Source organism: Sardina pilchardus, chromosome 2, assembly GCF_963854185.1.
Source record: "Sardina pilchardus chromosome 2, fSarPil1.1, whole genome shotgun sequence".
Classification (NCBI taxonomy): domain Eukaryota; kingdom Metazoa; phylum Chordata; class Actinopteri; order Clupeiformes; family Clupeidae; genus Sardina; species Sardina pilchardus.
The window spans coordinates 41,471,610-41,490,945 of record NC_084995.1 but is presented as its reverse complement, the minus strand read 5'-3'; the positions used below and the strand labels follow the sequence as shown (position 1 = coordinate 41,490,945).

At 43.7% G+C, this 19,336-nt stretch overlaps 1 protein-coding gene across 1 annotated transcript in view; it reads right to left on the bottom strand.

The window, feature by feature from the left end:
- Window positions 1–16,975, bottom strand: part of LOC134075111 (telomerase protein component 1-like) — a 40,704-nt gene extending 23,729 nt beyond the window's left edge. The window contains exons 1-24 of the mRNA XM_062530589.1: window positions 16,967–16,975; window positions 13,421–13,945; window positions 12,420–12,593; window positions 12,061–12,216; window positions 11,355–11,519; window positions 11,060–11,194; window positions 10,814–10,885; window positions 10,401–10,522; window positions 9,877–10,034; window positions 9,215–9,324; window positions 8,693–8,771; window positions 7,672–7,864; window positions 5,199–5,418; window positions 4,886–5,041; window positions 3,549–3,629; window positions 2,790–2,902; window positions 2,574–2,642; window positions 2,314–2,460; window positions 1,656–1,947; window positions 1,331–1,452; window positions 943–1,056; window positions 734–851; window positions 328–516; window positions 35–219 (exon numbers count right to left, since the gene is read on the bottom strand). Of these exons, the coding sequence (XP_062386573.1) occupies window positions 35–219; window positions 328–516; window positions 734–851; window positions 943–1,056; window positions 1,331–1,452; window positions 1,656–1,947; window positions 2,314–2,460; window positions 2,574–2,642; window positions 2,790–2,902; window positions 3,549–3,629; window positions 4,886–5,041; window positions 5,199–5,418; window positions 7,672–7,864; window positions 8,693–8,771; window positions 9,215–9,324; window positions 9,877–10,034; window positions 10,401–10,522; window positions 10,814–10,885; window positions 11,060–11,194; window positions 11,355–11,519; window positions 12,061–12,216; window positions 12,420–12,593; window positions 13,421–13,939 (3,689 nt within the window). The 5' untranslated portion in view covers window positions 13,940–13,945; window positions 16,967–16,975. The remainder of the gene's footprint in view (window positions 1–34; window positions 220–327; window positions 517–733; window positions 852–942; window positions 1,057–1,330; window positions 1,453–1,655; window positions 1,948–2,313; window positions 2,461–2,573; window positions 2,643–2,789; window positions 2,903–3,548; window positions 3,630–4,885; window positions 5,042–5,198; window positions 5,419–7,671; window positions 7,865–8,692; window positions 8,772–9,214; window positions 9,325–9,876; window positions 10,035–10,400; window positions 10,523–10,813; window positions 10,886–11,059; window positions 11,195–11,354; window positions 11,520–12,060; window positions 12,217–12,419; window positions 12,594–13,420; window positions 13,946–16,966) is intronic.
- Window positions 16,976–19,336: the final 2,361 nt, after the last annotated feature.

The window sequence follows — 19,336 nt, the reverse complement described above, 5'->3', positions numbered from 1 at the left end:
TGTGAGGCTGTGGTCTCATTCTCCTGATACTTACTTATAGGACGAAGAGGAGGAGAGCTTCTCCTCTTCATCTCCTTCTCTTCGCTTTCTCAACCAATGAATGAGACATCTCAGCAGGTTCTCCACACTGCATGCTGACTGGCTGGCAGCAGTGGAGTAGGATATGACCTCACACCTCTGGGTCTTGTTTACAGTCTGAAGAGCATTTGCTAAACCAGCCTGAATCAAGGTGGGGGCAAGAATAAATTAACTTCAAACATTATAGTACCAATGAGAGTAGTGTGTGTGTGTGTGTGTGTGTGTGTGTGTGTGTGTGTGTGTGGTTACCATGAAGACAGTCTTGCCCTCTCCAGGATTTCCTTCCACCATCACCACTCCTCCTTTCTTCTGAGTCTCTTTCACTTTGTCCATTGCCATGGAAACAAGCTTGCCACGCCCATAGAACTGCTTCTGCAGGGCAGCCTGGTACACTTCCTGTTCCTTAACCTCAGAACTGGCATCACACTCAACCACTTCCTGTGAAAGTAGCGATACATGAAACATAAGTCATACATCTGTTCTGGCAAAATGTTAGATCTCCTAGAGCCTTTTTTCAATGGATATTTTCATTCAAAATGTCATTAAGTTTAGGACTAGTCTAGGCTTAATAGAGACTTAATCTTAATCTTAAAACTTAATCTATCAATTGGGAAAGTGGCCCTAAGTGCCTGAAACCTATAAAAAAAAGTTTAACCTCTATAAACAGCTTCTCCAGTGCGTCCCACAAATCCTCCACTGCAGCTCTCCCAAAGTCTTCAAGACCCTTCACATATGGCCTTCCATCCACAACACCACCCCACTCACACGGATAACTGAGGATAAGAGGGCCCAGTGATTACACGTTATTTACTGGGCACATGAGGGTTCAGCATCATGAAAGAAGAGTAGTAAGATATCACTCACTTTTCCATCACTTTAGCTCCGCTGCTGCGGATCCTGCTCTTCAGGTCAGCCATCTTGGATTCAGCCTCTTTAGACTCGGCCACAAAGTCTGATCTCCACGCCACAGGCACAGACCTGAAACACAACGAGATCCAGGGACAGAGTCAGTGCATTACTGCTATTAACTATTGTTTGCTATGCCATGGTGTTCTCGTCGTTATGAAGAGCAACATGGAGATAGATAGTGATGGCAAAAGTCAAACACAGCAGGGACAATGTAAACGTGAAGGCTCAGAACTGAGAAATGTCTGTCTAAACAGTTATGTTCCAAACACCATGACCTGAAAGATGGGCTTGTCATTTTTTAAAAGATCTTCAAAAAAAGATGAACAGGTAATTTCATATTTACTTGGACAGGTGTGGTGATCTGAAGTAGAGGAGCATGCGGCTGGAGGCCGAGTCCGGCCACAAGGCCTGAAACTGACGGATTTCCATCTCTGTGATTGACAGGCCAGACGGAGCGGAGTTAATCTGTGGAGAGGGAGTTACCGCTCATAAACACATCAATAAAAACATATGCGCACATACACACACATACAGTACACACACACACACACATATGCGCTCGCGCACACACACACACACACACACACACACACACACACACACCAGCACGCAGTACATACAGTATGCATATGGCATACCGCACCTCTCACCCCCGTATTTCCTCTTACCCAGTCGTGCTGTGGGCTGTCTGGTAGGGAGGGCCGGGGGGGCACCATGCCGTATCGCTCCCCCAGGAGGCCCAGCAGCAGCTGGCTACGGCACACCTCCCCCAGGCAGTGCTGGAGGGTGCGGGCCGCCTCCTCCTCGGTGACGCCCCAGCGCAGCTCCACCTCCTGCAGGTGCAGGCCGTGGGGGGCGGCGCGGCGGCGGAGCTCGGGGAAGACGGAGCGCACCAGCACGTCCCGCTCACCGTGCATGTCCCGGAATGTGGAGGAGACGAAGACACGCACCCCACGCCACCTGACCAGAGAAAAATCATTTGGACATTTTTTGCTTTCTGTTTTTTTATTCATACCATCAGCATCGCTGTTTTCCTCAGCGGTTAAACTTTTCTATGAACTACTAACCCCACATTACCGGACCATTTGACTTAATTCATCACCAGCTTCACTTGAACTACACAGACCTTCATTCAAAGTCACATTTTTAGAAGACCTGTACTCAAAATCTTGACAGGTATTGTAAACCAACACGTTGCCGGTGGGATCTGGCACTGGTCTGTCAGGGACCATCGGTGTCTAGCCATGGCGGGGTGTATCTCAAACTCCACTGCTTCTTAGCCACAGGTGGAGGATTGGCTGGAGTGCTGAGGATGAGCGGTGGTACCTGAGCTTAGGTGTTGCAGGCAGAGGGAGGACATCTGCTGCTCGCTCCTGCTGCACCTTGGTTTGGGGTGGGGCAGGAACACCATGCAGCTTGTCCATGTGCTCCACATGGTCCAGGAGCCTTGAGGAACCCCTCTCCGAGATAAACCTATGAAAAGGAAAACAATACGGGCGAAATATTAACATGACCTCTTATAACCACCAAGAGGTTTGTATAATTGTTCAGTGCATCCACCATACACAGACAGATGGTTTTCTTACTTAAGGATTTGCTCACTGAAGCCAACAAGCTCCAGAGAGTTCCGATCTAAATTGTCCGTCGCATAGTTACTACAAGAGAAAAAAAACTTGGTTAAATAATTAATCATAATAGTGGCAAATACTCTCTAAAAACAGGCCAGGTGCTATTTACATCACTGAACCAAGTAATATGGTTGCAGTCCATATTCACAACTCACAAAACAGTGTAAGACCAACCTGATCAAGTGGACAGACACCATTAGGGCATTCTTGTTGACTTCCTTTTTGTACAAGCTAATGTCCGATAAACAAGAGTAATAAGATCCTGTAAAACTAATTATATTGTCGACCTGTTGGAAAACAAGAACGATGGTAATTCCAGGTCAAATCATAATGTTAGTGTTTAATGCTCAAATAAGTACAAGTAAGCAACTGCATCTCAATCTAGATGTACAGAATGGTATGGTGACACAGCGTTTCTCTGGAGTTATGCATTAAAGATGCAGTCAGTGATTTCACAGGAAGCCACATTTGTCTGTGTTGTTTATTTTTTTAGCAGAAGCTTTAATATAATGTACATTATATTTTAACCAAGGACAAAACACGTCAGAGAGGTATTTTCACCCCTACCTTCAGTATTCCGAGCTAGGACCTAAGCAAGGTTTCATTTTTGTTGGAGAGACACGCTACCCCCACTATGCTTGTTTCCAATTTTTTCTACAGTGTCCTCATGGTTTGGGCAGCTGGAGACTGCTGAGGAGATGATTGCTGAACGTGACAAAAGATTTGATGGGCTTGAAATCGATTAAAATCCTTGACTGCACCTTTAAAGTCTCTCTTCATGGCCACATGTCTCACAGCAAAAAAAGCTTATGACCAAGTATGCCTAACTGAGTCTTAAAGTAAAGCATCACCAACACCAACTATGCAACAGCACATCTGTTCAGAGCTGTGTCCTGTGCCCACAGTAATTAGTGCTCATAGATATTCACTCACGTGAGTCTTGTCTTCAATCATTTCGTTGAATATGTTGAACTTTGACGCCTTCCTCTCATCCCAGTCCATGTTGTCCATCTCCTAATGGCAGCAAAACCAAACACCATCAGTTCCAACTACAGAACAAGTGCTGATCCCTAGAAGGCATGCATTCATTGATTGCATTGGTAAAATGTTTGTGAGTGACAACAGCTGTGAAGTTTTTCTTATTAAAGCGTGGCAGACATGAATGGTCTGGTGTCAGCTCCCTACAACACACACAGAGCCAATGTCCATAGGGACCCAAATTGGAGTCTGACCTGAGGGCCTTTCTGAAACCCACATCCTATGGAATGACATTTGCTTCATTATTGAGCAAAAAATAAAAAATAAATCGCAAACATATTACAATTCAAAAGCAAGAGATCTGTTTTCAAAGTCATATTTTTCTGCTTGCAGTGATATTTATTTGTTTGCTCAATAATGAAACAAATGTCATTCCACACACCCCATTTCTCCCCCAGCTACAGTACCTCCCTGCTATGTCTTCACTGTCCTGTCAACAAAAGGCTGGACACATCTCATTTTGGTAGTGGAGCACGATGCTAACAAAATGCTTTTCTGCTCTCAGTGAGCTAGAACTTGCACTATTCCCACCCTCTTCTCAATTGTATATTGCATCTTGGTTGCCTGTTGAGGTGTCCACGACCATGCCAACCTTGACAAGGACAACAAGGAGGTGGACATTCCCAGCCGCACGCCGCCTCCGGACAACTGCATTACCCTATCCCACCCATAGTGTCTGTTTATGGGCTCAGAAAAACCTCTGATAATCATTGTCCATGTGCACACTCAATTAAAAAACTGCGGCCAAAATTGTAACAGCCAATATTGTATTGACATGATACAGAAAATAGCATGGTCTCCTCTGGGCCTGAGCTTATTTGAAATGGACTAAGCTAACATGGAGAAGGTACTGTGGCACTTCAACCGATCAAAAGTATTGAGATTCAGAAAGAATTTCTCCATTGCCACATGGCTTTGTGCAGTGGGCAGTGGGCACTGGGCAGCCTAGCGTGTGAATCTTCTCAACTCCAGGGCAGTGGAGAGTAGACAGGAAAATAATGGGAGAGATACTGTATGGCGCACAGAATGACCTCAGTTCAAACTGCAACCAGGGTCGTCACGAGCACTGAGCCTGCATGTGGTACGGGATGCTGCCACTTGCACCACAACTCCCCCTGCTGGTCATGTTCCACACCACACAGTAAGTGGTGTAATGGAGTAAGGTACTCCAAGTTCCTCTGTGCCACCACTCGGCTTACTAGAAGCAGCTCTGAGGAGGCAAGCAGCCTTACCGTTGCTTTCTTCAGAACTGGTCGGACGTTATCCAACAGTACATCCGACTGGAGCGTCACCTCTTTGAAATGTTGTTCACTTATCTGGAGGGCAAACTGGGCATGCTCACAGCAGTTCACGATCATCAGTGACATTAGCACTGCCAGTTCTTGGACCTGTGCAGGGCAAATATGCGCACACACAAACACACAAACACAAACACACACACACACACACACACACACACACACACACACACACACACACACTGATGATTTAGGGGTCAGCAATAACAACAATCTGCTGAGACGGACTTGTGTGAGGATCTCTTACAGACGGTGCGGTCTTCTCCTCCTCCTCTTCCTTCTTTTCGGGGTCAGGGGGAAGGCAGAAGTCGTAAGTGTGTTTGCGTCTCTCCTCCCCAATACTGGCGTTGCAGAGGACCAGTGTGCGGCCAGGGAGGGGTGGGATGTTGTAGCGGCAGGAGATCTGCACAGCCTCCTCCAGTGCCGCTCTGTAGCGAGCCAAGAGCTCGTCTGTGTAATGCTGCTTGCTGCAGATCAAGGCATATTAAGGTGACTGAGTTGTCTAAAACCAGTCAGCTAACTATCAAAACATCAACAGACTTGTTTTGTTTTACCAATATAACATTAAAGAGCCATGTACAGTGCCTATAGAAAGTCATCATACCCTTTTGAAATAGTTAATTTTTTTGTCTTACAGCCTGAAATCAAAACCCATTTTAAAAAAAATCTTTTCCAGTTTTATTTACAAATTTAGCTGTACAACATCAAAATAATGAAAAAAAAATTTCCGTGCAGAAATGTTAAAATTTAGTCAAATTCTGTAGGGAATGGCGATGGACTGCTCTCTTCAAGTCAATCCACAGATTTTCTATAGGATTTAAGTCAGAGCTCTGACTTTGCCACTCAAGGATATTCACCATCCTATCCTTAAGCCACTGCTTTGTTCTTTTGGCAGTATGTTTAGGATCATTGTCGTGTTGGAAGGCGAATGACCTGCCCATCCTCAGCTGTCTAGGAGAGGGACGCAGGTTTTCCTTAAGAATGTGGATGTACTTGGCAGCATCCATTTTCCCTTCTATCCTGACCAATTGCCCAGTCCCCACTGAAGAGAAACATCCCCACAACATAATGTTGCCCCCACCATGCTTCACACTAGGTATGGTGTGTTTTGGGTGGTGTACTGTGTTGGTTTCCGCCAAACATTGCGCTTGGAGTTCAGTGCAAAAGCACATCTGGAATATTCTGCTACCATGTGGAAAAAGCTTTTATGGTCAGATGAGACTAAGATCGAACTTTTTGGAGACTAAGATTGAAGTTTTTGGACTGAGCTCCAGGCGCTAACCAAACACAGTATACACACCCAAACACACCCAAAACACACCATACCTACTGTGAAGCATGGCGGGGGCAACATTATGTTTTGGGTATGTTTCTCTTCAGCGGGGACTGGGCAATTGGTCAGGATAGAAGGGAAAATGGATGCTGCCAAGTACACCCAAACTCTTGAGGAAAACCTGCGTCCCTCTCCTAGACAGCTGAGGATGGGGAGGTCATTCACCTTCCAACACGACAATAATCCTAAACATACTGCCAAAAGAACAAAGCAGTGGCTTAAGGATAGGATGGTGAATATCCTTGAGTGGCAAAGTCAGAGCCCTGACTTAAATCCTATAGAAAATCTGTGGATTGACTTGAAGAGAGCAGTCCATCGCCATTCCCTACATAATTTGACTAAATTTTAACATTTCTGCACGGAAAATTGCACAAATATTCCCCTAGGTGTGCAGATCTATAATAGAGACATATCCAAACAGATTGATGGCTGTAATGAAAGCAAAAGGAAGCTTTACAAAGTATTAAGTCAGGGGTATGATGACTTTTCCAACCCTGTTATTCTAGTTTTTAATTTTTTATTAATTTTCAGAACTGTTGACTTTTTGTTTCATTATTTTGATGTTGTACAGCTAAATTTGTAAATAAAACTGGAAAAGATTTTTTTTTTTAAATGGGTTTTGATTTCAGGCTGTAAGACAAAAAAGTAACTATTTCAAAAGGGTATGATGACTTTCTATAGGCACTGTAACTGTGACAGAGGTGATGTTGGCTGGTGTCAAAAACATTGCCTAGCTCACCTAAACACGGCCATGGAATCAATTAAAACCTACCAACAACATCATACTATAAACTGTAAAGCATAATATATCATAATGCCTTCATTATGTGAATGTGATGCGATGAGCATGTAATTACCGGTCATAACTGTAAGTGTGATAAGTATCTAACAGGGAGGCTGCACCAGGCGCGTAACTGAAGCGCTTCGTTCACAGAGCGTCTGCTGCAACGATTAGCTTCCACTGTAATCAGTAGAACTGGCTATGCCAGATGTGATAGCGGCGCGTACTTTAAACAAATTGACCAGCCTAATTATTCCATTTTAAAGCTATGTAGACGGAGAGCTTCAGTTGTAGACCTGGGGCCTCATTAAAGAAAAATATCCTAACTGCAGTAGGATAAAAAGAAGAAAAACTAAAATATATCAATCAATAATACATAAACAATCTAATATTCTCTTGTAATGATTAATATTTTTTTGTTGTAACTGTTATGATAAAAAAACATACACTTAGGATTCCTAAGTTAGAAAATGTCTAAGTTAAGATAGGAATTTGGCCATTATAGAACCATCCTAAATTAAGATCGGACATTTCTGTAATGAGGCCTCTGGTGTAGCATGGGTGTCAGAGTGGAAAAGCTCAATGTGATCAGAGGCTACTTAGTACCATGCTTTTTTGTACAGTTGCTTCTTCATCTTGAAGATGCGGTAAACAAAAGGCACACCCAGGGCCACCCTCAGTCTCCTGCGTTTGGCGGTCTCCCAATCCAGACTCTTGAAGCGCTTGCTTTTGGGCAGCTTCTTCAAAATCTTTTTCAGGATAGCAGCAGAGGTCGGTACGTCTTCTACTGCTGTTACAGCTAACAGAGAGGAGTCGCATGGAACAGAAGGACTGTGATCATTTTACTGGAAAGATATCCTCACATCAACACAGGTCTTGTTTTTGAAGTGGCAATGTCATCACATTATATCTACTGGCATCTATGTCTGTATCATATACAGCACACCAGGGATGGCAATTTGCACCAGCCACATCAATCTAACAATTCTGCATATAATTTATATATAAAACATATGTACATGTATACTGTATACAGACACTAAATTGCTATGCAGTACATGCACTCTAAATAGCTTTCGTGTGTTGTTGTTGCTGCTGTGTGCTGCAGATAGTGTTGTGTTCGTGTTTCAGTTTCGGTATGGCCTACAGTCACTTTAATGGCCTGTGCAGACTACACGATTTTCTGTCTTCCACGATGATCTTTTACGATTGACCATGTCAGATTAGGCGATCAGAAAACCACAAAATCTTGCCGCGTCTTGGTCGTAAGACTGGCCATATTACAAGATCATCTATCGTAGCCCTCTCTCGCGCCTTGTGGATTGTTAAATGTCACTTTACGCCTCCTTTTTCAATATTCAATATTCGGACACAACACTGGAAATGTGTCGGCCACAACATAATCGTGGAAAAATTGGGCTGAAATCATGTACTGTCGTCTGCATAGGCCACAATTAATCACCTGTGCTGCTCCTGAATCAGCCTAAACGATGACCCGTGTTTGTCTTTTCCCTCACACCGCATCAGATGAGCAACGGTATGACTTTGGACTTTAGACAGCTGTGCTGTAAAAGTGTTAAATATTTACACCTGAATATGAACCTGTTGTGGCACAGGTGTGTCCTACCTGTCTTGCCCAGCTCCAGGATGACCTTATATGCAGACAGGAAGCGAAATGGGAACTGTCTGCTCTGGATTACAGATGACTGCAGAGACAAAACACACAACAGGCTCTCACACATGTGCTCTATCTCCTTATGTCAGATGCACGACTGATGCATGAACGCATGGACTGGGAGGTGTGCATAATGTCTTTGGGCTTGTATTTCTTTCTTTCTTTCTTTCTTTCTTTCATTAACTTAACCATTTATTTTATTCCATTCAGTAATTCAGCTCTACAGGAAGTCTCACTTTTCATGGAGAGAAGATCAGAAGCCATACATGGCTGGGTGTGCAATGTGTGTGGCTGTGTGTGAGAGAGATGGTTTGAGAGAGAGAGAGAGGGAGAGAGAGAGAGAGAGAGATTTATACAGTATGTGTACAAAGAGTATGTGTGTTGTGTGTCTGTGTGAGAGTGTGTATATGTGTGTATAGTATAGTGCATGTGTGTGTTGATTATGCGTCATGTTAGACGGCTTGAGCAGCTTACTTTGGATGTGAGTCTGGCCAGGATCTTCTGGTGATGCCTCTCACTGATGCCCTGAGTGATCATGTTCCTCAGGTTTCTCAGCATGGCCATGAAAGGCAGCGACTTACTATCTGCAACAACAATACAACAACAAATACTGAGACATGGAGATATGTCAGGGTACATGTGTGTTCTGTCTCGACAAGCTGGACTGTCCCCACTGAAACAATTAAGGTGCAGGTGTGTTTGAATCACTAGTAATAACATGGACTGTGACTATTGTCAATGTGTTGTGTGTTGAACTGTGTTGTGACAAACTGTTGTTTCCATGTGTTGGTAATGGCAGACACTACAGGTGGCATAAGAATCTGAACAACTGTTGAAGGTACAATCAACAATTCAAGGAAAAGGTTGTTGACAGTGGTACACATTTTCCTTCCGTGTTTATGAAGCCAATAGTTAATTGGATGAAAAGGTGTATACACAGCTTTTTAAATTCCCATTCCCTGAGCAAGAACTGTGTAGAAATGCCAGAGCGCACAGACAGAATGCATTTACTAGAGAGTTGTGAGAAGCAATTTGTTGAGGAAAAGGTGTATTGAATTAGAATGCACTTCTGAAAACTAGGCTAGTGTAATCTGGTGTGATGTCAAATGACGTAATGCACTCCAGTTTCTCCTCACCAATCAGCTTCTCCCAGGTGGCAGCCTTATTTCCCTCCTGACTGACCAAACGATCCCAGGTGTCCGGTTGCTTCAGCTTCATGCGTTTCCCTGACAACTCCTTCTGCCAGGTCCCGTTCAGGCCGCTACGAGAGAAAGCCTGCATGTCTGCTGGGTACCTGAGGATAAGCAAAGAGGAGGCCGTGTCAGTAGCTGGGCTTCCAATCAACACATTTGCATATTTTAAGATTATTTGTAGAAATTATATTAATCATAATTATCTAACCGTATGCGAATCAAGAGTTATTAATGCACATTTCAAGTGTTTTTGTACTTTTGTATTGGCTTTACTTTGTGCATCTTGATGCAATTTAATGGATAACTACATTGTAACATGTGCAGTACACAATGTTCCAAATATGTGAAGTGTTTGCTCTGAATCAATCAGCAACGCTTTGTCTAAGACAAAGACCATTGTGAGAACACAATCACTGGGACAGACCCACCACACAACCAAGAATAAATCCATGCAAACACAGACACACCTCTTCCCCAGTACAGCCATAACATGCTCAGCAGGTTCTTTGATGTGTAGGCGCTCGATCATTTTCTTCAGGTTGAACTCGCTTTGCTTCTTGTCCACCGGTTTACGAGCATCACTCTGTAGCTGGTGTGGCACAAGTGGTGACACACATTGAACAATATTAAGCGGCCTGGTCTCACATTCCAGTAATATGCTCCTACATGTAATTTATGGTATCTCATCCAATTACTGATTGTATAGGAGATGAGTTCTGATCAAACACCCAGTCGAGTACTATAAGTGACAGGCTAAATGTAATCCCTTTGGATGGAGGACTCAAAGGGCACACACAAGAACCACAGCATGACCATGCTTCCTTGCAGGTTCCAAGGCACTGATTATGCCTACAGGAAAATATGATAAGGAAATGCTCACATATTTCTGCAGGGCTTCAGGCTCTGACCCCACCAGGTTTGCCCACTTGGTCCACTGTTCATCTGAAACCACCTGGACAAGAGAACAGTGGCAGAAGGAAAAACATTGTGAGAGTAACAGACATCCGTATCGGTACATGATCAAATGCTGTTATGTCTACAGTACATCCATACAGTATGTATGCAAACACAAGATTTCCTGGATATGTCTATACATGTTTATCACCATGCAAGCTCGGTGGTCTACCTTGGCCTTGGGTTTCTTGTTCTTCTTGCACCTATGTTTCCGCGTGTTGTACTTTGCCAGCTGATATTCACTGAACTGCTTGAATTTATCAGTGAGGCCTTTTTTCAAACAGGAAGGCAGAGACTTGCTGAAACACTGGGGATGCAATGACAGAAAGATCATTTCAGGAGTTGAAACATTGGTTCAGACCTGAACAAAAGCTCTGAACAAATGTGCTAATTCTTTCAGTCATTAAGTAACATCAGTAGACAATCAAGCAGAGACAAGGTACAGCTGATGTGCAGCGCAAACGTACAGTTGAGTAGATTCTTATCACTTCCAGCCAATCAGAAGGCAGCTGTGTGGCGGCACAGAAGTATCGGCGTACATGTGGCTTCGTAGCAGGAAGGTGGGCAGCTAGTGCCAGCAGGAAGTTGGCAGTGATGCGAATGTTCAGTTCCTGTCTGGTGTACACTGCCACCTGACCAGAGGGAGAGAGGACCAGTTCAATGGAGAGGAAGCTATAATGCTGTATTTTTAAATATTATTTTATGTAAAGACACACTGTTACAAAATCTAAAGCCCACCCTAACCTTAGCTGTAACCAAAACCATGGGAATATCCTGTAAGAATACACTACATAAATGTACAGTATTTGCTAATTAATGATGCCTCACCAGTATGTACATAATGCCTACGGACGTTCTGGGTATATTATGCATCATCTCTAAAGCACATACACAACAACTGGTCGGTAGACCCCTGGGGTCATATGCGTTCAAAGAAAACAATTGTGCCTAAGGTTATCAGACATTTTCAAAGCTGTTATGAAATATATATCTACTTTCAAATCTTAATTTATAGACATGAATTCTGGCACAGTGAGGGAGAACTTTAAACCCTTTAATAAGTAGAAAAGAAAGGGACAAAATACAGGGATCGGAAATATCAGTGGCGCTGCCTCTCTAGAGAAACATACGGAGTGATGCAGCCTCAAAATACCGACCGACCAACCAACACACCTTGAGGAGAAACTCGGGGTCTTTCTTGGAGATGTCTTCTGAGAGGTTCATGACTGTCTTCCAAACCTTCTCCGTCTCCTCGTCATCCCAGTCTTTTTCTCCCGGAGTGCAGGTCTTCATCACCAGGGAACTGCACACTGCATTCAGCAGACGGTACTGACAGAGGTGGGAGAGCAAAAGGCCAAAGCACAATGGAGACAGGGTCCATGAGACAACCAGGAAGAGAATAAATCTACAGTGATGACAAAGGGGACTACTGCTGTGGCTGTGACAACTGGAATACATGAATGTACAACAAATCTGACAGCAAGAGGAAGAATGTGTATTTTGACCGGGTGTGTCTATTCTGTATGCTTTACCTTCTTATCTTTCAGGTCCTCGAGCTGACTGTCAACATGGTATGTTCTCACTGTAAACTCCTCATCAGGAGCTATGATCTGCTCCTCCTCTTCCTCTGCCAAATCCAACTTAACGTCAGGCATCACTATGGACTGCTCAGGGTCCTCATCTTCAATGTGTCCAAACTCAGATGTCTTACATTTCACACAGACAAAAGAATGTAGTAGTTTACAAAGACATAGTTGTTATCATAACAATGTTTTGTTCCTCATTCTCATAATTTGAATGCACTGTATGAATCTTCTGTCTTTTTTGTTTTATTGTTTTGCGCCTTAAAATGTTCTGACCAAGAATAATAATACACAACATATGAATTTCATTTGAACTTGAGCTCTGGTTGCAAGTGTCACAGCATATCATAGCATACACTCAATGCAAAAAAACTCAATTACTTTAAAGTAACCCACATGCTTTAGATGGCATGAACCAGAGCAGTAGATAAAACGAAGGTTATGCATATAACTACGGTTCTATGAGTTTCGGATGACCGCCAGAGGCGGTGCTTTCAGCACATGGATGTCAATTGCACGTTCGTGTGATTGACATCCATGTGCTGAAAGCACCGCCTCTGGCAGTCAGGAGAAACGAAATAGAACAGAGTGGTGACACTCCCATAGACCTCCATAGGAAAAAATGGCAGCGCTTTTTCCAGGCTAATTCCTCGTTATGGGACTTTTGGAACTATTTACAGCCAATCTCTTGGTCAGTAGACAATTAATTAATTACACCCTCCAACATCCAGAAGTACATCCCACCCTCCTGCAATTCAGCCATTCAACCATTCAGCCATTCAGCGCAGGTTTTTTGGAACTTTTGATCGTGTGGCGGCAACATCATCGTGTCGCAACTCTCTCTTTCTATGGTTCTGGCATGAACAACATAGCCTTGCAGTCATGTGGTAGGCTACATTCTAATTCTAACAGTCAAAGTCAACGACCCAAGATTCCATAAAAAAAGATACCTGACTGGTGATATCGTCAAGCCTACAGCATCTCTCCCTCTCATCTTCGCTGGGCTGTTTCTGATTCTCATCAGTTTGGGCAGGATGGGGGAGCTGTGGGCCAGAGGAGACACTGCTGGGGGGCAACAGAGTGCTCCTGAGGGAGGAGAGAGGGGAGAGAAGAGGGTCTCTCTTCAGCAGAGCGTTCTCCGTGCTGAGGAGGTGAGAGGAGGAGGAGGAGGAGGAGCAGGAACAGCCGAAGGATGCAGGGCCACAGAGAGCCACAGAAGCGCTGGAGGACAGCAGCGGAGATGTGGACACTGTGGAGGAGAGGTTAGATGGCTGGAGGGAGGGGCAGGACAGCCCCTGGCTGGGGGTCTGGGTCATCCATGACGGAGGCTTGGTGAGGGACTGCGACAGGGTAGTGTTTGACTGGGCTAGGACTCGGTTTTCCAGACTTGGAGCATAGTTGGAGAGGAGGCTGGCCCTGGAGCGCTGGTCAATGTCCAGGCCTGACTGAAGCAAAGTAAGGGCCTTCATATCTCCCTACAAGACAGAGAGCACAAGAGCAAGTTTAAGGGGTGAATTTCTTCAACTTTATTGCCCTGCAAATTGAACTTAGTCTACACCAAACACAGAATTGATTCCATCATCTGTGGATGTTCCCAGCTTTACTGTAACCCTATCATGGGTGTGGTGGTATGTACACAAACAGGAGTGGGCGTGAGGTAGCCAACCAAGCAAAGTCCAAACATCAATCACTAGCAAGATACGGGCCAAGTTGAGAAAGTTTCAAAGGAAACAATGTAGGCCTAGGCCCACTGCGCAACTATTATTATGTTGCACTCAGCAAGAAGTATAGCCTACCAAGAGATATATCTACGAAATAACTGTCTGGCTTAACTTAACACTGACACTTTAGGCTTAAGTCGTCCCTGATCATCAAAATCAGTTTGACAATCGGCATCGCGTTCGTATTGACCAAGATTATACATGCTTCATTCGGATTACGATACTCACAATATTTTTCCCAAACCAGCTGAATAGATCCTGTTCTACTTCAGCCTATGCGTCGCTGTGTGTTGCTACTTCCAGCAGCAGACAGACAGAAGAAGACTAGGCAGCTCGATCATGAGAAACTCTCATAGACTGGGAAACCCCTTCCTGTTCACAACTACAACTTCTGCGGATTGGCTAATTAAGAGTCAGCTGCCAGGCTGACGTCATTCCCAAACAGACAGTCCACAAAAAAACGTATTTACTGTCATATCATAACTCACATTTTACAGTCAGATTAATAGACGCTGTTAACGTAACCAGTGTCAGGCTACAAGTCAGTATTGGAGAGTAGTAGGCTATTAGACTACAGCTCCAGTACTTTTTTAGGCATGCATGATGTCTGTTCCTAGCCAGACTGTAGTAGGCTGTTCTGAAGTCAATTTTACGTGACATTACAAGATTCATCAAGAAAAGGAAAACATATACTATCTGAAATAAAATAAATAAATGAAAGGACAGAAACATGTCGTCTTAAACATTGACATTCAGGTTATCATGTTGATGCAACAGTAGACGCAATATTAGAATCTCATTAAATACAAAAACTTTGCAGAAATTAATGTATCATATCTATTAGAATGAACCAATTCGTAATGCTAAAATAATAGTAAGCTAAAACAGTATAAATGAGGCCACTATACTCTACTCGACTCTAATAATTTAATCAAGAGTAGGCTAGTCTCTAGACCCATGCATTGAAGACACCGCATAAAGTTAAGACAGTGATATGGTTTACAGTAATATCAATTAATTATAGAGATAAAATATGAAGTAAATATAGTGTGAACCACGTATGAAGCATGCGCTGTTGTTAAAAATTCTCCTACCCTCATTTTACCTGATTCATATTGATACTGATTCATTCAAATCATCCTCTGAGTTGTTGACCGTTCTTTATTGCCACTTGCTGGTGTCTTCTGGACACCATGGGGAATACATCGCCTATTAGGCTACACTATCCATGCCTAAATAAAAATATGTATGCATTATGATATTTGACATTTCAAATGTTACCTCATACATTAGGCCTATGTTGGTTTGTGCAGTAACTGTAGGCTAACACCACCAGTGCATTGCAAACATTTTTTCCAACTTGTGCGTCGCCACAATTGAGTCTTACGTTTTGCCTACTGTAAATGGATGCGCGATTGAGTGCATAACATGCAAGATCCAACAACCTAGAGGGTTAAATATGAATTTCGCACATTAGGCTACTACAAGCATATGGACATGCTTCAAAGTTCCCTTTCTGTCTGATCGGCTCAATATTTAAATGTTAATTGACACCCCTACCACACCGCACAATGGTGCAGTAAATGCGCGCTGCCGATAACGCACGCCGCTAACGAAAAACGCAAAAACTACCAGGACAAACCACCCAGGGGTGTAGGCCATTCTCTCTGAAACCATCACTCACTCATGTGTGCGTTACTTAGGCCTACGTTTTATTACATTTCAGATCGTCATCAACATCCATTCTTTATTCAGGGGAACTTGAGATGGTGGTGCCTGTAGGGTTTGCAACCTATAATAGCGTTTTATTTTTTCCATGTCCGTATATTGGGTGGGTTGGTGGGAGGGGGGGGGGGGCATTTTAGTCATATCTGAATATTGGGGAGTATGTATGCTGACTACGGCCCTGATTGATAAGTCAGTCCATTAGACCGCTGGCTGACTGGCTAGGCCACTTGGCCGTAGAATGAGACACGCACCTTCTTTATCAAAGCCACATGACATCACAATGAACTATGAAACGTCACAATGTGTAGGCATGGAGATGTCATATAATTCCAAAAAGTAGCACAGAAAATAGTCATTAGCTGAAACTCAGCATTCACACACAGAAAGTCTACGATTGATTGTACGTGTTATCATTTAGAAAAGAAGCTGCTGAATTTTACTGGTAAGTCTCATCAATGACATACTTCCAATGTCAAACAAGTTTTCTATATAATAGGTTCATTCATGTTTGACATATGACTTGATCAAATCTTATTATTTATTTGACATCGTTTGACATGATCAAATCAATATTTATTTGTAGGAGACTATGGAAGACGAGACTATGGAAGACGAGAGTGTTCCTCCTTCTGTACAATACTGCATGGTAGGTCCTCGTGTAGTTCTGTTCTTTTATGTTTTCCACTGGCTAGAATAGGCAACACCAAAAATGAGAACTACAACTGTAAAAATAGGAATAGAACAAATCAAAAGAAGTAAAGAAATGAGACAGTTCCAACATTTAGTCTTCAGTTTGTAAAGTTGTTGTGAAGATAAAGTAGGCCTAGGCCTAGAGGTGATATCACACTCCTGAGTTGCTATAATGAGATCGGCAAAGAGTTAACCTAACTAAATCTAACAGGATAGAAAAGTCAAATCACATTTTTCATAATATGTGATATGACAGGGCTTTATATCTTCAAATGCTATCCATCGCTATTCATATGAAAGCATTTTTAATTTTTCAGCCAGAGATCCTAATGCATCATTTCCGATCTGTAGACTTACTATGAAACATGTAACACTTATTACTTTATGGTTTGCTTTGGATCAGACGCTACTTGAGAAGGTGACCGTGCCGAGACACCACTCTCAGCAGAGTCACGTTGCGTGTGTCGACCAATCAGCCTTGGTGGCTCTCCTGCACCACATGCTGGAGAAGGAGAAGGAGCGTGTGGAGGAGATTGAGAGGTTGAAGGTCCTGGTGGATGAGCTAAGGATGAGGGCTCAGCTGCAGAGTAGGCCTGCACCAGTTCCTGAGGTAAAAAAAACAAATAAGTTTAATGAATAAGTTACATTAAACATGGGTATTTTGTGTGTCCCCAGATCTCTAATTAAACAGTAATAATGCCAACAATAATAATGTAATAATTATAATGCCCGTGGGCATATATTTCATTGCCTCTCATTGAGTGATATCTAATGACTTTTGCAACCTTTATATAAGCTGTATCAATTCCATGAATCCAATCAATTGGAGAAAAAAAATGTGGATGAGGCTGGTGTCTGCTGTGTCCCTTATGTTTCTCTCGTCTCTGTGTCCATCTGAACCTTCAGCAGGTAACTGCACACCTGCCACCACTGTCCTCCCCACCTGCCAAGGAGAGCAGAAAGGTTGGTCAACCGAGCCAAAACGCTCCCGCTGACATCTCAGCTCAAAGCAAGAGCGGAGTTACGGAGGGGCAAGTGCAATCTGAGGAAAACGTATCGGCAGCCCGACTCAGGCGGCGCATGAGGAAAGCTGCGGTTACGCCCTTTGCCACCTCTGGGCCAAGGGCAGGGGAAGATGGAGCTGCATCCTCCAACGTCATCCCTGCCCAAGCCTCCTGCAAACAGGACCAGCGTGTTGTGGCACAGAAGAAGGCCTCCTCCTCATCCTCATGCTCCTCCAACAGCAGTTTGGATCGGGCCAGAGTTGCCCGTAGACAGCTTCCTGTGCTCATTGGTGGCACATGCAGGTCTGCGCCCCCTAACAGTCCGCAGGGTCAGAGCTCCGGAACTGACAATGAAATCTTGGCTGGACTGAAAGCTCCAATGAATAATGACACATCAGTTCAAAAACGGGATGAGCCTGAGGACTGCTTGTTCACTCCAGTGGATGAGTCAGATATGGGGAGAGAAATGAACATTCAGGAAAATATCCTAGAGCAGGCAGTGGTAGAGAGAGAGGCACGGCGCAACGGAGAGGAAGAGAAGGCTGACAAGGTGAGGCAGCTGAAGAGGAAAGAGCAGGAGAAGCTCTTCAAACACCTTGAGAACAGAAAAGAGCAAAACCAGAACCTTCTGGAGGAGAGGAAGAACTATGAGGAGAAGGAGAAGAAGGTGAAGAAGGTAAAGAAGGAGAAGAAGGAAAAGAGAAAGCTTCCTGAGAACACATTGAAAACAGAGGCCAAAACTGAACCTCGGGAACCAGTCACGGAAGAGGAGAGGATTGGAGCCCAGAAAACCAGGAAGAGTAAGGAGGAGCCAGGAAAGGCCAAGAGTTCGGAGAAGGAGCAGTACGCAAACATGTCTGAGAAGAGGACGTCATATCGATCAGTGGAGCACCGGGAGAGACATATCAGGGAAAGTGCCAGGAGACAACGTTTTGTTATCAGCGGAGACATGTTGATGAACGCGTTTAACGCTGTTGTGTCATGTTTTTGCCTACCATTATGCCTGTGTGTTCGCCTGTCAGAATGGTGTTGTTGTTGCACTTGTGTGCTGAACAACGAGGAATGTTATATACAAGGCCCAAACATTCGTAGTGCATGTTTCCGATAAACAGCCAGGGAAACCAGGAAGCCAAAGAAAAAGTGGAAAAGAAGATGACAGGCCTACGCTCTTACGCGCCATTCGCTGGTTAATAGGTGGTATAGCGAGCAGAAACTGAAATCTCCAACATCTTCCATCCCTACTGGGGGCATCGGTGAAATGTTTCTTCAAATGACTTTTTTGCCCAATTATGTCCCCCATTTGTCCCATCCATACAGGTGAGGGATCCCCAGAAAGGGTCTCACCACTGGCAGCTCCTGGCCTCGGCCCTCCAACCCTCCTTTCTTTCTCATCCCCTTAGTGCTGCAACCTCCTCTTTTACTTCCTCATATATCAGCCTGGCAGAAGCATAGGCTCCCTCTGCTCAAGAGTTCCACCTGATAGGTCTAAATGTTTCCTTGCCACGGTCACCATCGACTACTTTTAACATCAGACTGGATATTCTCTTCCAAATAAAAAATAGAATTTCAAGAGCAATGTATGTTTCATTTACCATGAAGAAATGATCATCAAAGTCATCTCTTTTTTTCTTAACACTTGTTTAACATTACATTGAGATAAACAAGCACAATTAAAATGAATGTGTTGTGCACTGAAGCTACTAAAAAGACGTGTAATTTTATC